This window comes from Haliaeetus leucocephalus, unplaced genomic scaffold, assembly GCF_000737465.1.
Source record: "Haliaeetus leucocephalus isolate CR32 unplaced genomic scaffold, Haliaeetus_leucocephalus-4.0 Scaffold273, whole genome shotgun sequence".
Classification (NCBI taxonomy): domain Eukaryota; kingdom Metazoa; phylum Chordata; class Aves; order Accipitriformes; family Accipitridae; genus Haliaeetus; species Haliaeetus leucocephalus.
The window spans coordinates 1,465,538-1,480,003 of NW_010972709.1; the positions used below are offsets into that span (position 1 = coordinate 1,465,538).

At 60.8% G+C, this 14,466-nt stretch overlaps 2 protein-coding genes across 2 annotated transcripts in view; one reads left to right on the forward strand and one right to left on the reverse strand.

Moving 5' to 3' along the window:
- SIRPA (signal-regulatory protein alpha) overlaps positions 1-11,880 on the forward strand; it is a 26,196-nt gene extending 14,316 nt beyond the window's left edge. The window contains exons 2-9 of the mRNA XM_010569438.1: positions 262-355; positions 7,105-7,455; positions 7,698-8,012; positions 8,147-8,497; positions 8,757-8,858; positions 9,331-9,352; positions 9,778-9,817; positions 10,552-11,880. Coding sequence (XP_010567740.1) covers positions 274-355; positions 7,105-7,455; positions 7,698-8,012; positions 8,147-8,497; positions 8,757-8,858; positions 9,331-9,352; positions 9,778-9,817; positions 10,552-10,806 — 1,518 coding nt within the window. The 5' untranslated portion in view covers positions 262-273 and the 3' untranslated portion in view covers positions 10,807-11,880. The remainder of the gene's footprint in view (positions 1-261; positions 356-7,104; positions 7,456-7,697; positions 8,013-8,146; positions 8,498-8,756; positions 8,859-9,330; positions 9,353-9,777; positions 9,818-10,551) is intronic.
- Positions 11,881-13,814: 1,934 nt separating this feature from the next.
- The window catches only part of PDYN (prodynorphin), a 1,010-nt gene continuing 358 nt past the window's right edge, over positions 13,815-14,466 (reverse strand). Inside the window, exon 2 of the mRNA XM_010569439.1 lies at positions 13,815-14,390. Coding sequence (XP_010567741.1) covers positions 13,815-14,390 — 576 coding nt within the window. The remainder of the gene's footprint in view (positions 14,391-14,466) is intronic.

Below are 14,466 nucleotides of genomic sequence, written 5' to 3' on the forward strand. Positions count from 1 at the left end.
CGGCGGAGCCCGAGCCCGGGGCCCGGCCAGGTCGGTGCCCACGGGCGGCGGTGGGGCCCCGCGTGTCCGTGTCTGTGTGTGTGTTCTCCGCCCGCAGCCGGGGGAAGGCGGGAGCCCAGCCCTCCTTCCTCATTTTGGGGCTGAGAAGAGCGGTTTCCTTCTCCAGCTGCAATTCTGCTGCTTTTTTTTTTTTTTTTTTAAAAAAGAAAAAAGCCAAAGCCGGAGCCGCGCTCTGAACCCACTCTAATCTCTGCTTCCCAGAAAGAGCCGACGATGGAGCCGCTTCCCCGCGGCCCCGGCCGTGCCGCCTGGCCGCTGACCTGCCTGGTGCTGCTCTCCCTGTACGGCTGGCCAGGTAAGCCATGCTCTCCTGCTCTCCTGCTGTTTTGGCTTTTTTTTTTTTCCCCCTTGTTTTGTTTTATTTTGTTGTTTTGTTTTGTTTTCCTCCCCTTTCTCCTCCATCCTTCTCTCTCCTCTCTGCTGCCCCTCTGCCGCACGCCTCCCGTACGCGACATGATGCTGTCTCGCCGCGCACGTTTGGTTTGACCTTTCTGCGAGATGACCTAGAGCGCGGCGATGGCAGAGGGGCCCTCGCTCGGCTGCTCCTCCAGAAGCAAACTTCAAGGCAGACATTCCTCTTGCCAGCGAGATGAGGGAATTAGGCAGGGACATGAGGAGGCATGTTGTTTCCACCCATTTGCTAGCACCCCCTGCCAGCTATGTGAGAGGTAAATCTCTGCAGGCAGCCCAAATTCACACTCGGAGGCTGCCTGGAGACGGGAAGGATGGCAGGGCAGGCGAGGGGAGACTGCAGCGAGGGCTGCCAGCCTCCTCTACCAGGAACTTGTTTTTCTTGCTATCCCCTTGCTTTACCCTCAACGGTACGCAGTTCTCGCTGCTCTACCCAACTGTTGAGCACCAGAGCGGTGGGATTGCACCATCCTCCCAGGCACCTTGCACCACCCAACTCTGCTGCGAGCGCTGCCCTGGGTCACTTCGGGCTCCTGCTGCTGGCCCCTCGGGTGCCCAAGCCCTCCCCGGGGCTTGCGGCTCCACCGGTCCCTTATAAAAGCTCGGGGATGCAGCGTGAGAAGGGATGAGCGGAGTGGGTGCTGCTCCCTGGCTGTTTCCCTTCCCTTGCTAGCAGTGGGAAGTTTCTCGCCCCACCAGGAACGAAGCCCTGTGGTGGCTGCTGCTTTCAAGGACGTTTTCTTTCTAGGATGTTTCATTTCAGTGCTCTTCATCTCAGGCGCTATTGATAAGGAATCACCCTCCTTCCTGCCCAGCACTGTCTGCACCTCCAGGAAGGCGCTTTTTGTGCAAACCTCCTGGGGCAATAGCAATGCATGTTCAGGAGCATCTTGCTGCTGAGTTTTTTTGCCTGGTCTGTCCAAATTTCACACCTTCTGGCCAGATCCCGCTGCAAATAGCCCAGGCCAGGCTCCCACACAGGTGAAATACCATCCCGCGTGGGGGAAAACCGTACTCTTCCAGGCCCATTGGAAATGTTTACCGGCGAAGCTTTACTTGGGCAGAGAGTTGAGCGCAAACTTGAGCAGAAAGCAAATGCTTTCAGCACAACACTCCTTGCTTTGAGTTGCCTGATCACAACTGAGAAGTGTTGGCCCCAAGCTGAAAACTCCCGGTTGCTGAAAGCCAAGAAGGCTTTGGCGGCGAGCGCAGCTTCTCAGTGAACCACCGTGATTTCATGCCATGAAAGAATGGCTCGAGCAAAGCTCTTGAGTTTGTTTAAATGTGGCCTTGGAGTAAGAACCCCATTTTTTCAAGCCAGCCATGGGAGAAGAACCATCCTGGGGCAGAAAGCCCTGGGTTGCAAGGTGGTTTGCATCCCTGATCTTAGGTGCAAGCATGCAGATCTTTTTTTTTCTTTTTTCTTCTTTTTTTTTTCCGTGTGGTGGAGACCCTGCGGTGAACCCTCCTGGGCCACGGCTCCAACTAAGCCTGAACTCCAGAAGAGCTGGCCGGGGCTCCCGCTGCCGGAGGGCGGCTGCTCCGACAGTGCTTTTGCAGAAGCGGAGGGGAAAAGGGAAGGTCCCGCAGGAGACCTTCCTGTAGGGCAAAGAGGAGCGAGATGCTGGGAAGCCAAATTGCAAAGCCCTGTTGCAAAATCTGTCTAGTGCAGAACCCTTCCGTGCAGGTGTTTCTCAATGGAGGGTTTCGGCTGCACTTCCCAGAGCTTCCTCTGAAGAGGAAATCTGTTTGGTTGTGGGGCTCTGACTTTCAAGCTGAATTTCTGCTAATGCTGTAGGAGGGAAGCTTGCAAATGGTGGCTGCGTGTGATCCGAGGCTTCCTCTGATGTCATGTATGTAAAATATAGCCTTTACTATAACCGTCCCCGAGCTGCTCTGGGATCTGCATAGTGCTCGACAGCTATGCCTGGGTCTCTCTTCTTGTCTTCCCCTGAACTGCAGATTCCAGGCCCTTTTTATAGGCAGCACCTGTTAGTTTCCCCCACAGGCAGCCCTGCTGCAGGTGAAATTCCAGCAGGATTATTTTGGGGCTTCTCTTGCCTGTCGGCCCGTTCCTTCAGTGAGTGACCGTGGGGCTCTGGATGCTGGTGACCAGCTGCATGTTGCTTCTGGAGCATGCAGCCCTCCCCTTGCCATCCCAGAGCTCCTCACCCGGCTCCTTCAGAAGAAAAAAAAAAAAAGAAAATCTATTTTTACCAGGAAGCATCCAAGCAGCCTCTCCTGAATTAAACCCCAGCCTCTTGCAATCTGTTCAGTATCAAATACTTCAAAAGGTGGAATACAGGGAAAAAAAAAATGTGTCACTGAGATGGAAACTTGCACCGCAGCGAGAGAGCTGGGGATTATTTTGCGCTCAAATTAAACTGAATAATGGGAGGGAGGCTCTGCCAGGCCAGGCGCAGCACGATGCCTGTGCTCGTGCCTCTTCTCTGGGCTGGGAGTGTGCTGGGTCCGTGCTGCGAGGGTGCTTCCACCTACGTGGGAACTGTCAGGTGGTGATTTTCAGGTCACTAAAACCCTTTGCTAATTCTGGAGTGTAGGATAGAGCAGATTACAGGGTCAGAGTACCTGAAGTCCCCTTGATCCTGGGGGCAAAAGGATCACACTCCAACTCTAGGTGGTTTGAAATCGAAGTCGAAGAAAACGGCGTCATCGGGTGGCCCTGTGAATGTGCAGGTGGGAAGCAGGTTCGCACCGAACCAGTGCTTGCGGTGAGAAATGGTGGCGTGTCCTGTGCGTTTGCAGCACGAAGACCCCCCTGCCGCGTCCCGCTCCTGATGCACAAATGCTGCTGGCAAATACCTGCTGGGAGGGGGCTCGGCTGGGGTCCTGGCCCCACCGCTTCTCGGGGCGAGCACCCAGAAAGGGGAAGGAGGAGAGAGATCTTCTGCTGGGTGCAAGGAGAAGCTGCATTCAGGGGGAAGGGAGGGAAACTTTGCATTTTCTAACTTGCATATTCTGGGGTTTTCTATCAACTTCCCCTTTGTGTTTTCCCATCGCAGGGGGGTGGGGGCATCGCTCTGCGCGACGCTGCTGGAGTTTGAAGGTGGTTCTGAGCGTGCGGTGAGTCGGGCTGGTCCTGGCTGTTGGGTGCAGGGTAGGCAGGTGGGGAAGTCGGGTGGTCTGACGGGGACCCGTGCTCCTCGGCTGGGAGGCGCGAGCAGGTCTCGTTAAGGCAGTGTGGTGTTAACGTGGCATATCATGGCTGAAGCTCGTGTATAATTGATCTCCTGCAAACCCCGGACGGGGTGATCTGGAGAGCGCTGGCCGAGCAGAGCTGTGTGTGAAAGTCTCTGAAGTAGCATGGCGGCTCAAGGCAGAACACGTGGCAAAATACCCCAAAAGCCCCATTTTAGTCCTAATCCGGGAGACTACCTAGAGCCACACAGCGTTTTTCCGCAGTGACCGAGAAATTGAGAGCTGCCGGTGAAGCCTTCTGGCAGGCGGCACCAGAGGCAGCGTGAAGAAGCCCCTTTGTTCCTCGGCTGCTCTCGGGGCTGTTCGGGGAGCAGCAGCACCATCCGAAAAGCCCCGCGTGGCAGCGGCCCCGCTGCAGCAGCACCTCCGGCAGCCCTGCCGCTGGACAACAGCACGTGCTCTGCCTGCAAATCCCTCGGCGCAGGGAGCAGGCAGGGTGCTCGCACGCCGCTGCCAGGCGAGGAGGTGCGAGATGCACACAGATCATCCGCAGCCCGACTGCAAACCTGGGCTCTCGGAGAGGCAGCCCCGCTGCCCGCAAAGATAAATCCCTGTGATTCCCGGGAAGGCAGGAGCCTTGTGCTGAGGCGGCGGGGAGCTACAGCCCTTGCCAGCCACGCTCAGTTTAACTGCCCGGTGCTTTTGCGGATGTCATTCCGAGACCCCATCGCTGCAACCAAGAAACGCGCTTCGGGGTTGAGCAATGCCCGTGCCGCTCGCCCTGACCACGCTCTGGGTCAGCTCCGGGACCCCAAAGTGGGTGTTTTCCCTGTCTCTCTCCCCTCTGGCATGGTGCGTGTCTTGTGGGGGGAATAACAGATGGAGAGAGGGAGGATGAAGAGGAAGCGCTCGGCTTGCTGCAGGCTGGGCTGGGCTCGGCTGCGCCGGGCAGCTCGCTCCAGCACAGGGGACCCTCGAGGGGACACGGGGGGTCACCACCCCACAGAAGTTGGCTTTACACAGGATTGCAGAGGGGGGCAGCGAGCGACGACGTGTTCATCGTGGGGCACAGAGAGCCCCTGTGGCGGGGAGGGGTCCTGGCTCCCGTCCCCCTCGCTTCTCGTGGCCACGCGTGGGGCGCACAGCTCCGGCTGTGTCACGATGCCACCCACTAACGAGCGGTGGGCTTCGTTTGCCCGACTTGGTGAAGCGAGCAATTAGCAACACGGCCGCGCTGGGCATGCAAAGGGACCGGGGGGGTCTGTGCGGTGGGTGGCTGGGGGTGCCAGTCCCTGTGCCCAGAGCAGCCCGGTCCCCCGCCTGTGTTACATCCCCGCGCGGGGGCTTGGCAAGAGGCGGATGATGAGAGGTGGATGGTGCTTCTGTGCTTTCAAACTTCCTCTGTGTGTTTCTCAACCGCTTCTTGCGAAAGGTCCGGGGGCAGCAGGTGATGGAGAAGCTCAGGAGACGCCGCAGCTGCGGAGCTGGCGGCGTGTGCCCCGCATCTCCGCCGTGCTCTGCGTGTGGGATGCACAAGCCCCTGCTGAGGGCAGGGGCTCTGCTCTGGGGCTGGTCCCCTCGATTTGGGTGTCACCCCAGAAACGCCTTGCAAAAAGCCCAGACCGCCGCTGTTCAGACGCAAGACCGAGGCTCAGCCTGAACAACACGTTCGGACGTGACACAAACTAGGTTTTCATCCTTCCGCGCTTGTCTTATGGGACAAACTTGTTTTGGTGTCGAGTGCTGCTACCACGTTAGCCTTGACATGGCTTCAACCAAGGGCTGAAGGTTTCGGCTGCGAGCATCAGCCTGCGCTGGGGATGCAGACGATTAATGCCCTGGGCAAAAAGCCCTTAACTTGGGGAGTCTGGAGAAACTGTGCTCCTGGTAACTCTGGCCATGGAGATTGAGTAATTACACAGACAGAACATCTGTGGGTACATCAAATACCACTGGAAGTCAGAAGGGATTAACAGCAGCCAAAAATCCTTTCCAGTCTCTGTGGGAGCCAGCTGTGACCGGGAAGGGTCAGAGCAGCTCGTCCTACAGCGGGTTCTCCTGGGAGCATCCAGCCAAGGATTTTGTCCCGTCCTGGGGCTGGCTGTGGCAGGAGGCTGCGGGATTACCGAGGGCAGCCTTTGCAGGAGTTGCTGCCCTGGGTTTTTCTGGTGTGAGAGATGTGGGGTGCAGCTGCAGCCCTCCAGCCAACAAGGTTGAAGAGCTGGCTGTGCTGGCGTAGCTCCCACCCGCCCGGGATGCTGGTCCATGTGCTCCCAGCGCTGCTCAGCTGCAGCAGGAGTTACCTGCTCAAACATGACAGTCTCTGCATGACCGTGACACCAATTCTGCGTGCCACTTGCCAGCTCCGGGACTGCAGTGGTCAGCAGTGCCTGGCCCCTGTTATCAGCAGGCGGATTTAAGTGCTTCTCCCACCTCTCCCCCACATTGCTTAAAAGTGTTCTTTTAAACAGTGACCTGTATTGAAATCTTATTCGGTTCAGTTGCAATAACTGTATTGACATGGCAAGCGTTGCCAAAATTAACCCCTTGAAGGGCTGTGTAGGGTATGGGGTGGCTCGCTTTGCTGCTGCAGCTGTTTTTAGGGAGCGGGGAGCAGCGGCATTGCTGGTTACTGGGGGCTAAGCCGGCCGGCTCCTGGTGCCTTGCACCTGCACGGCAGCGAGCTCGGACCCCCGTCCCCGCCAGCTCTGGCTGCAGGTCCACCCGAGATGGATTTTGTTATTGCCTGCCCGCAGGCAGAGCGGAGCCCTTGCAGTTTTCCTGGAGACCTTGGGAGTTTCGCCCCGCCTGACCGAGCGTGCGGGAAGGTGCGTTGGCACCCATGGGTGCGTAGGTGGGGGTCACTTGGGATGGTGGTGCAACGTGGTCAGCTGGATTAGGGAGCCTCGCTGTTGAGATGCTTCGAAGGGGACTGCTCTCCTCTGTCGGTGACAAGCAGGAATGGCGTGTGCCTGACTGGCACCGGCTTCGGCTAATGGCTGTGCGCTGCCGGAACAAATCAGGGCTTGGATTCAATGGAGAAATGGGACAGATTCAGTGTGGAAAACATGGTATCGCATCTGCGTCTGCGAGGGGAGCTTGCTTTTTAGAGTGCCTTGTATTTTGTGCCCTCGTTTCCTCCCGACTGACAAAGCTGAGCGACTATGGGAGGCAGCACGGGGGGGCCGGCAGGTGTGGGCAGCTGGGATTTGCTCAATGTTTTAGCTGTACAGAGCACGACATGTGGTCACCTAGCAAAGCTCCACGGCTGAGACCTGCGGGCAGAGGTCTGTGCCTGCTGCCGTAACCGCAGCCTCTCTCCCCTGGGCTCTGTGGGGCTGGCACAGCCCCGTCACCCGTGGTCCCTGCTAACCAGAGCTGTGTGCTCAGCCTGTCCCGTGGCTGCGGGGGGCAGGTGGGGAACCTGGCCGGGTGTGCGGTGCCAGATGAGACACGGTCTGTTTTTTTCCCCAGGTGCGGGTGCCCAGGTGAGTCCGGACTTCGAGCTGCAGCAGCCCCAGGACAAGGTGTCGGTGGCAGCGGGGGAGACGCTCACCCTGACCTGCACCACGTCTGCAGCCGGTCCCCTCGGCCCCGTGAAGTGGCTGAAGGGCTGGGGCGATGGGAACGAGACAGTTTATGACCAGGCGGTTACCGTCCCCCGCGTGACGCGGATAGTGAGTCAGTCCAACACAGACTTCAGCATCCACATCAGGGATGTTCGCCCCGAGGATGCCGGCACCTATTACTGCGTGAAGTTCGACAAACGGGTGGTCAGTCTTGATGTGTTTCGACGTGGAAAGGGCACGGTGGTGTCCGTGCACGGTGAGTGGGGCTCCCACAGCAGCTCCTGGTGGGAACCAGCCCTGCCGGGAGCAGCCCCTGCCCCATCCCAGCCCGGTGGGCTCAGCTCGGGGCGAGCGGGGATGGGGAAGGGGCTCAGGGGCCGGTCCCATGGTCCATCCCCAGGCACATCCGTGCCCCCATGGGAGACCCCGGTCCCTGCAGCCCCGGGCTGGGTGGGGGTGGCAGAGCCCGGTCTGACGGCCCCACACTTCTCCCCACAGCCAAACCCACCCCCCCAGTTGTGTCTGGACCCGACAACAGAACGGGGCTGGGGCAACGGGTGCCTTTCACCTGCACGGCCGGAGGGTTCTTCCCCAAAGAGATTGATGTGAAATGGTTCAAGGACAAGGACCGGATCTCAGTTCAGCCACCCAGTATCACCCTTGGGCAGACGAAATCCTCCTACGACATGTCCAGCACTGCGGTGGTGACACTGCAGAAGGACGATGTCCGCTCGCAGCTCATCTGTGAGGTGCAGCACTCCACGCTGACGGCCCCGCTGAGGGGGATGTACCAGCTCAGGAAAGCCCTGCGAGGTGAGGGCTGGGGGGGGACCGGCGCTCGGGGTGCCCAGCTCCTGTGGGGCTGGGGGTCCCAGGACAGGGACAGGGCACCCTGCGGGCAGCAGAGCCAGGGGATGCCAGGCACCAGGCGCTGCCTCTCTTCCCAGTTTCCCCCAAAGTCAGCGTGGTCGCTGGCGTGCCGAGCCCCGTTGAGGTGAACAAGACCATGAACTTCTCCTGCTACGTGGAGGGGTTTTACCCAGGAGATGTGGCCGTCACCTGGCTGGAGAACGGGATGGAGATAAAGGTGGAGAACATCTCCCAGCTGGTGGAGACCCCCCAGGGCTTGTTTGAGCTGAGGAGCCTGGTGGAGGTCCAAGCGACGGAGGAGAAGAACGGGTCCGTGTTCACCTGCCGAGTGGTGCACGATGCCCGGGGCCCCATCGACAGCACGGCCACCCTGTGGATCACTGTTGCAGCCAAGGGGGAATTGAGCGACAGGACCCTGACAGATAACGGTGCGTGAGAGCCGCTGGGATGCGGTCCCTGCCGGGGAGGCTGTAAGATGTCACCCCCCTGAGAAATCTCAAAGTCCCACCAGAGTCTGGTTCAAGGACAGAAATATTGGGGTGCTGGGGGGTGTGATGCTGGCAGGTACCGACCTGCCATCCTTGGTGCTTCAGGTGTCACCAGCCCGACCCCAGCTGTAAGGCTGCAGGCACTCGCTCGGTACCAGCGTTTTCAGGCCCATGGTGACCCTTTTCATTCATGTTTCAGACCATTTGCTCCTCATCTATATCGTGGTGGGAGTGGTCTGCACTGTGCTGGCACTGCTGGTGGCTGCAATTCTTTACCTCATCCGAGCAAAACAGAGCAAGGGTAAGGAAACCAAGCACATGGCAGGGAAGCAGCTGCTCCTGACCCCCATCTCCCTCTGTCTCGAGCATCAGTGCTTGGACACTGAATTCGTAGCTGTGCTGCTGCAGCTCCTGCCCAAAGGGGAGGATGGAGCAGAGCTGCCCAGGTTGTTTGCAGGCTGCAGGGAAAGCTCTGCCTGGTTGCTGCTGCATGCCAGTGCCTGCCAGGAACAGAGTCAAACATGCTTTTGTTGTTCCTTGTACGTAAAATGTCTGACATCCCCCCCACCCTGCACCTCCTGCCCTCTGCCAGGAGCAGTCTTGTGGTAAAGGGAATGAAACTCCAGAAAACTGCAGACACTTGCCTCTGGGAAAAGACATGTATCTGCTCTTGCAGCAGTCTCTGCATGGGGGCTCGTGTGCCCAGGGAAGCGGGGTGGGGGTTATGTTGTTTCCTGAACTATTTCTTTCCTAAACTATTTCTCTTCTGACAGGTAAAAGCTCACCATCTGCTAGGTAAGTGCTGGTCTCCTCTAGTCCCTGAGTAACTGGCGGGCGCGCTGAGCTGGATGCCTCCAGCCTGCAAACGGCAACCCTTGGGATCGGGACAGAGCTGGATCCCCAAAAGCTTGTTGTGAAAGGGAAGGCAGGAGTGCAGGCTCTGCCGGTCTCTCCAGCTGTGGTTCTGCCCCCGCCGTGATCTTGTACCCAAACACTTGGCTTTTGGTGAGGCTGAACAAGCGGGTGGGAGCCAGGTCGCCAACGTCCAGAGATGTAGCTGGACCAGTACATGAGCAAATGCTCACTGGTGAAGACTCATCCTGCTGGGTGCTGCTGCGAGGACCTTGTTTTGCATCTGAACCCCCCCCAGCTGCTCCATCGCTAGGGGAAGAGGCAACAGAGCACTCAGTCAATCTGACTTGTTTTGTTCCCCCTTTCAGGTTACATGAGCCGGAGAAGAGCAGCGAGGCCACTACCCAGGTGTGTTGCTTTAACCCCGGGACCTGGGGAGGGAGAGCAGCCAGGGAGGCACCAGCGGCAGGAGTGGAGGGTGGTGGTTCCTGCATGAAACATCTCTGTCTCCAGTGGAGGGTGGTGGTTCCCCTGTGAAACATCTCAATGTCTCCACGCTGTGGCTGGAGAGGGAAGAGAAGCTGCCCCAGGGATGGGGTAGCCACTTCCCAGCGCCTTTTCTGCCTTCACCCTCTCTCCTCCTCCTCCCAGGGAAGTCTGGGTTTGTGCTGCCTGGAGAACCAGCTGTGCGATAGCCAGCCAGGCTATTTGCGGAGTTATTTTGCATTTGGTGACGCAGTTACGAGCAAAGTCGTGATCAGCGGCAATCTGTCCATCCCACCCAGCCTCTGCCAGCTCCTGCGTGGGCATCGCTGGGCAGGCTGGCCCCTGCCCATCCCTACCAGGACAGGGTGACGGGGCAGCTGCGGTGGTGCCTCTTGAATTGCGGCGGTGGCTCTGAAGCCTGTCAGTGGTGGCGGTGGCTGGTGACTTGAAGACGTAGCGCAGGGTAAAAGCATTGCTGCGGGATCGTCCCAGCCAGCTGCTGGCATCGTTCCCCCTGTACAAGCAGAGACCGAGCTGCCCCAGGTCGAGCCGCAGTGGGATTGACTTCAGCGTGGGACTTTGGGTTGGGGCACGGGTGGGCGCGGGGGGCTCCTCGCTCGTCCTCCCAGAGGAGGAACTCTTGGTGTCTCGCACAGGAATCCGACCCCAACAACCTGACCTACGCGGACCTGAACTTCGACAGAGAGAGGAAGACCATCCGCCGGATGGTGGAGATGAGCCAGCAGTCGGAGTACGCCTGCATCCAGACGAACCGGGGGCCCACCGGCGATGACAACCTCACCTACGCCGACCTGGACATGGTACACCTCAGCAAGGCACCCAGGCGACCGGCCCCTCAACCTGAGGAGGCCGGCTCCGAGTACGCCAGCGTCCAGATCCCGAGGAAGTGAGCAGGGCTGCAGCGGCTGCTGGGACCCCCCCCACCTCGCGGGGAGCTGCTCCGCTCCTCCCCAGGAGGATTTTCTTGGAAGCACCGAGAGCGATGTGAAGATGCGCTGCGGTACCCGCGTTTTGGGATGGAAATGGAGCCCGCGATACTGTGGGGGGGTCGGCTCCCATCCGCAGAGACCCAATTTTGCAGGGCAGCTTGGTCCCGGGGCTGCCGGCTCCATCCATTCGGGATCCCCCCGCAGCCACGGGGGCTGCTCAGCCTCGGTGTGCCGGGTTTGCCCGCGAGCAGGTTAAGCCAGCGGAGCAGCGGCTCCTCGGGAAGCTCCGGCCGGACTGCGAGGATGGGGACGGTGCCTCCATGCCCGGCTCCCATGGGGATGCCGCTGCCCGGCCAGGCTTGCACGGCTTCCCGCAGCTGCCCTGACCCCACAGAGACTGGCCGGGGCCCCCGCGCTGCCTTCTGGGGCTCTCTGCCACCGGCACCTGGAAAACAAACTCTGGCTTTAAAGGAAGGACCTAAGCGTCCACCTCTCTTCCCAAGTGTCCCTTCTGCAGGACCTCGGTCTTGCACCAAGGCCAATGAGGCTGGGAAGGCCGGCGAGCCGAGCCCCCCCTTGCTGCAGGCTTTCCCCCATCCTGCCACCCAGGGCGGCTCCTGGTACAGCTCCCTGGCACTGAGCATCCTCCTCCTCATCTTCATCTGCACAGCCTTGCCCCGTGCCGGGACGCACCAGCGCTGCCCCAAGCTTGTACAAAGCGTGCGGCTCCACGCCGGCCGGGCTGCGGGTGCCCCCGCCAGCCTGGCCCCCCTGGGAGCTCCCCGCAGGTACCGTGTAACATGTTTTGACTGTTTGACATGTAACTGTTAATTTTTAGAGCTAAAACCCAATGTTTCGTGTTGTACGTGGGTGTACTGCTGTGTACTTAACACTAGAATAAGAAGTGCAAAATTAAGACCGAGGCCTCAGTAACGACCCCTCAACCCCGTGGAGAGACTTACATGACCCCCCCCCAGCTCTGCCTTTGGGGCTGGGTGGGCTTCCCCCAGCCCACCCATGGGGACAAGTGTCTTCTATGTGCCCCCTCCCTGGGCCATTGCATGGGGCCAGCACCCTGCATTGGCTCCCGCAGCACCCGGGTGGCCTTGCAGCAGTGGGCTGGCGGGGGGCTGAGGGGGGGCCTGGCGTTGCTTTGAGAACAGTGTGACTGCTTGTACAGACTTTTTTTTTTTTTTTTTTCTTTTTGCTTGCAAGATATTTTTATAATAAAAGTGAAAAGTCCTGTGCTGCTCCTGCAGATCAGCGTGTCCCCGTGCTCAGGGCAGTCACCTTGTCACCCATACTGGGGGTGCGTGGTGGGGTGGGGGTCTGCATGTCCTACAGTGAGGGGGGGGCCTCATCCTGCGCAGCCCTGTGGTGTGCTACAGAGGGAGGGAAGAGGAGGAGGAGGAGGAAGATAGCAGCAGCAGGAGGCTGAGGCTGGGATGGGGGCTATGGTGCTGGTCCCCCTGGGCAGCATGAGGGAGGGGAGCAGGGGGACAGAGCAGGGTCCGGCCAGCTCTCCCCACACAGCCCCACTGCATCTTTAGGTGCCCCCGTTCCCTGGGAGGTAAGCTGGAACCGGGGGTGCCCAAACTGGGGTGCAGGCAGGCTGGGTGCTGGCTGCAGCCCGTGCCGTGGGTGAGCTGAGCGTGCCAGTGCTCTGCAGTGACGTCCCCCCTTTCGCCCCTCGGAGCTGGTGGCTCGGCTGTGTCTGGCACACAAGCTGTGTCTCACCAGGGCCGGGAACTGCGGCGTGAGGCTTCCTATGGTGACGAGCTACGTGGAGGGTAAGGCTATGAAGAAGTTCAAAACGGAATGTGCTGCCCAGGCTGGGCTTTCTCAGCACCCAGCTGCTGCCGGTAGGGTCACGCCATCCTCAAAGCACAAGCAGGAATGGGGGGACAGCTCGGTCACTGCCCTCAGATGCCCCTTCCTGGCTGGGGTAGCTGCTGCGATTCCCAAGGGATCCGCTCTGCTGCGCTGCAGGAGGTCCCCGGCCAGCACCCCACCTGCATCCCGGCTGGGCTGAGCATCCCTGCCCTTGCTCGGCTTGGGGGGGCCCTGCCTTCCCCAGAGCACGGCTCCAGGGGCAGCAGCAATAGGGTGCGTGGGGTCCCGCATCCCCCTTGGCACCCATGGCACGGGGAGGGTACCACCATGTGCTGCCCTGCAGATCTTGCAGCTGGGACCCCCGGCCGAACTTCCAGACCCCAGCTTGGGGTGCATGGGTCCTTCACGCCAAAGGTTTGGTCTGCCCCGTGGAGGTCGCTCAGCACCCGGCACAGCTTCGGCTTCGTTGGCATCTGCCTTTTATTGGCTGCGGGGGGGGGGAGCAGGGGCCGGGGTGCGGGTCGGACCCTGCCTCCGGGGGTCTTCTCGGAGAGGGGGGAAGCCCAGGGGCACCAGGCGGGCACTGGGACGGGTGGGATATGGCGAGCGGCTCCGGGGAGGAGAGTCGGGGTCGTGCTCGGCCGGCTGCCTGCCCCGGTGATGGTGCCGCGGGTCCAGCCCTGCCCAGCCACCTCTCCCCACGGCCGTGCTGGCTGCGTGAGCCATCTACCAGCCCAGAGGGCTTGATCCTGCCCCAGCTCGTCCTTCCTGGTGCACAGAGGCCATTGCCCTGTACATCAGCTCTGATGGTTTCCAGACCCTGCTGTGCTTCTGCAGCCGCGGGAGGGTGGAAGATACGTGGGATCTCCCCCCGGCTCGATTTGCCCCCAGGAGCCCCGGGGCTGGACCCGCAGCCACACCGCCAGCAGCCGGAGGGGTGGCATTGTCCCCTCGATGCACAAGGGTCCCTAAGGGATGGGCAGGTGAACCAGAGAGGGACAACTGGGGATGGGGACCCCACGGTCCCCTGGGGGGACGAGGCAGGGATGACGCTGGGCTGGGCAGGGGCTGGGGGTGACGGCGCAGTCCGGGCCGGCAGCGCGGGGACCGTGATGCCGCCCGTCGCACGGCCGGCTCTATAGGTCCGAGACCTCCCCTGAGTAGGTGCTGGGGTCTTCGTCCGACCGCGTGGTCACCTTGAACTGCCGCCGCAGGAAGCCCCCGTACCGCTTCTGGTTGTCCCACTTGAGCTTGGGTCGGATCCGGCGCATGAAGCCGCCGTAACGCTTGTGCAGCTCCGCCAGCTCCTGCCCCTCGGCCCCAGCACCCGTGGGCTCCTCGCCCCCGTCGCCTGCCAGCCCCAGCCCTGGGTAGTCCTCGGGGGCCGCCCGCTCCCCTGGCTTGCGGCCAAAGCCCCCGAACTTCTTGCTGAGGCCGCCCTTGCTGTGGGCGTTCTCGCGCAGCAAAGAGAGCAGCTTCGCCTTGGCCGTCTTCTTCATGAAGCCCCCGTAACGCTTGGCCGGTGCCAGCGGCAGCTCCCCAGGACCCACCAGCTCCTGCTCCGGCTCTGCCTCGTCCTCCTCCGCCTCCCGAGGGGACGGATCTGTCCCTTCGGCCAGGGCCACCAGCGGAGCCAGGAGCGCCAGCGCCTTCCTGCACGTCTCCCATTCGGGACTGGGTGGCGAGGAACCCTGGCATTCCCGCAGGCACATCTGCAAGACAGCGGCCGCAGCGGCCCCAGGGTGCCCGACGGCATCCCCCTGCTGCTCGGGGTGACCCCACCCCCCC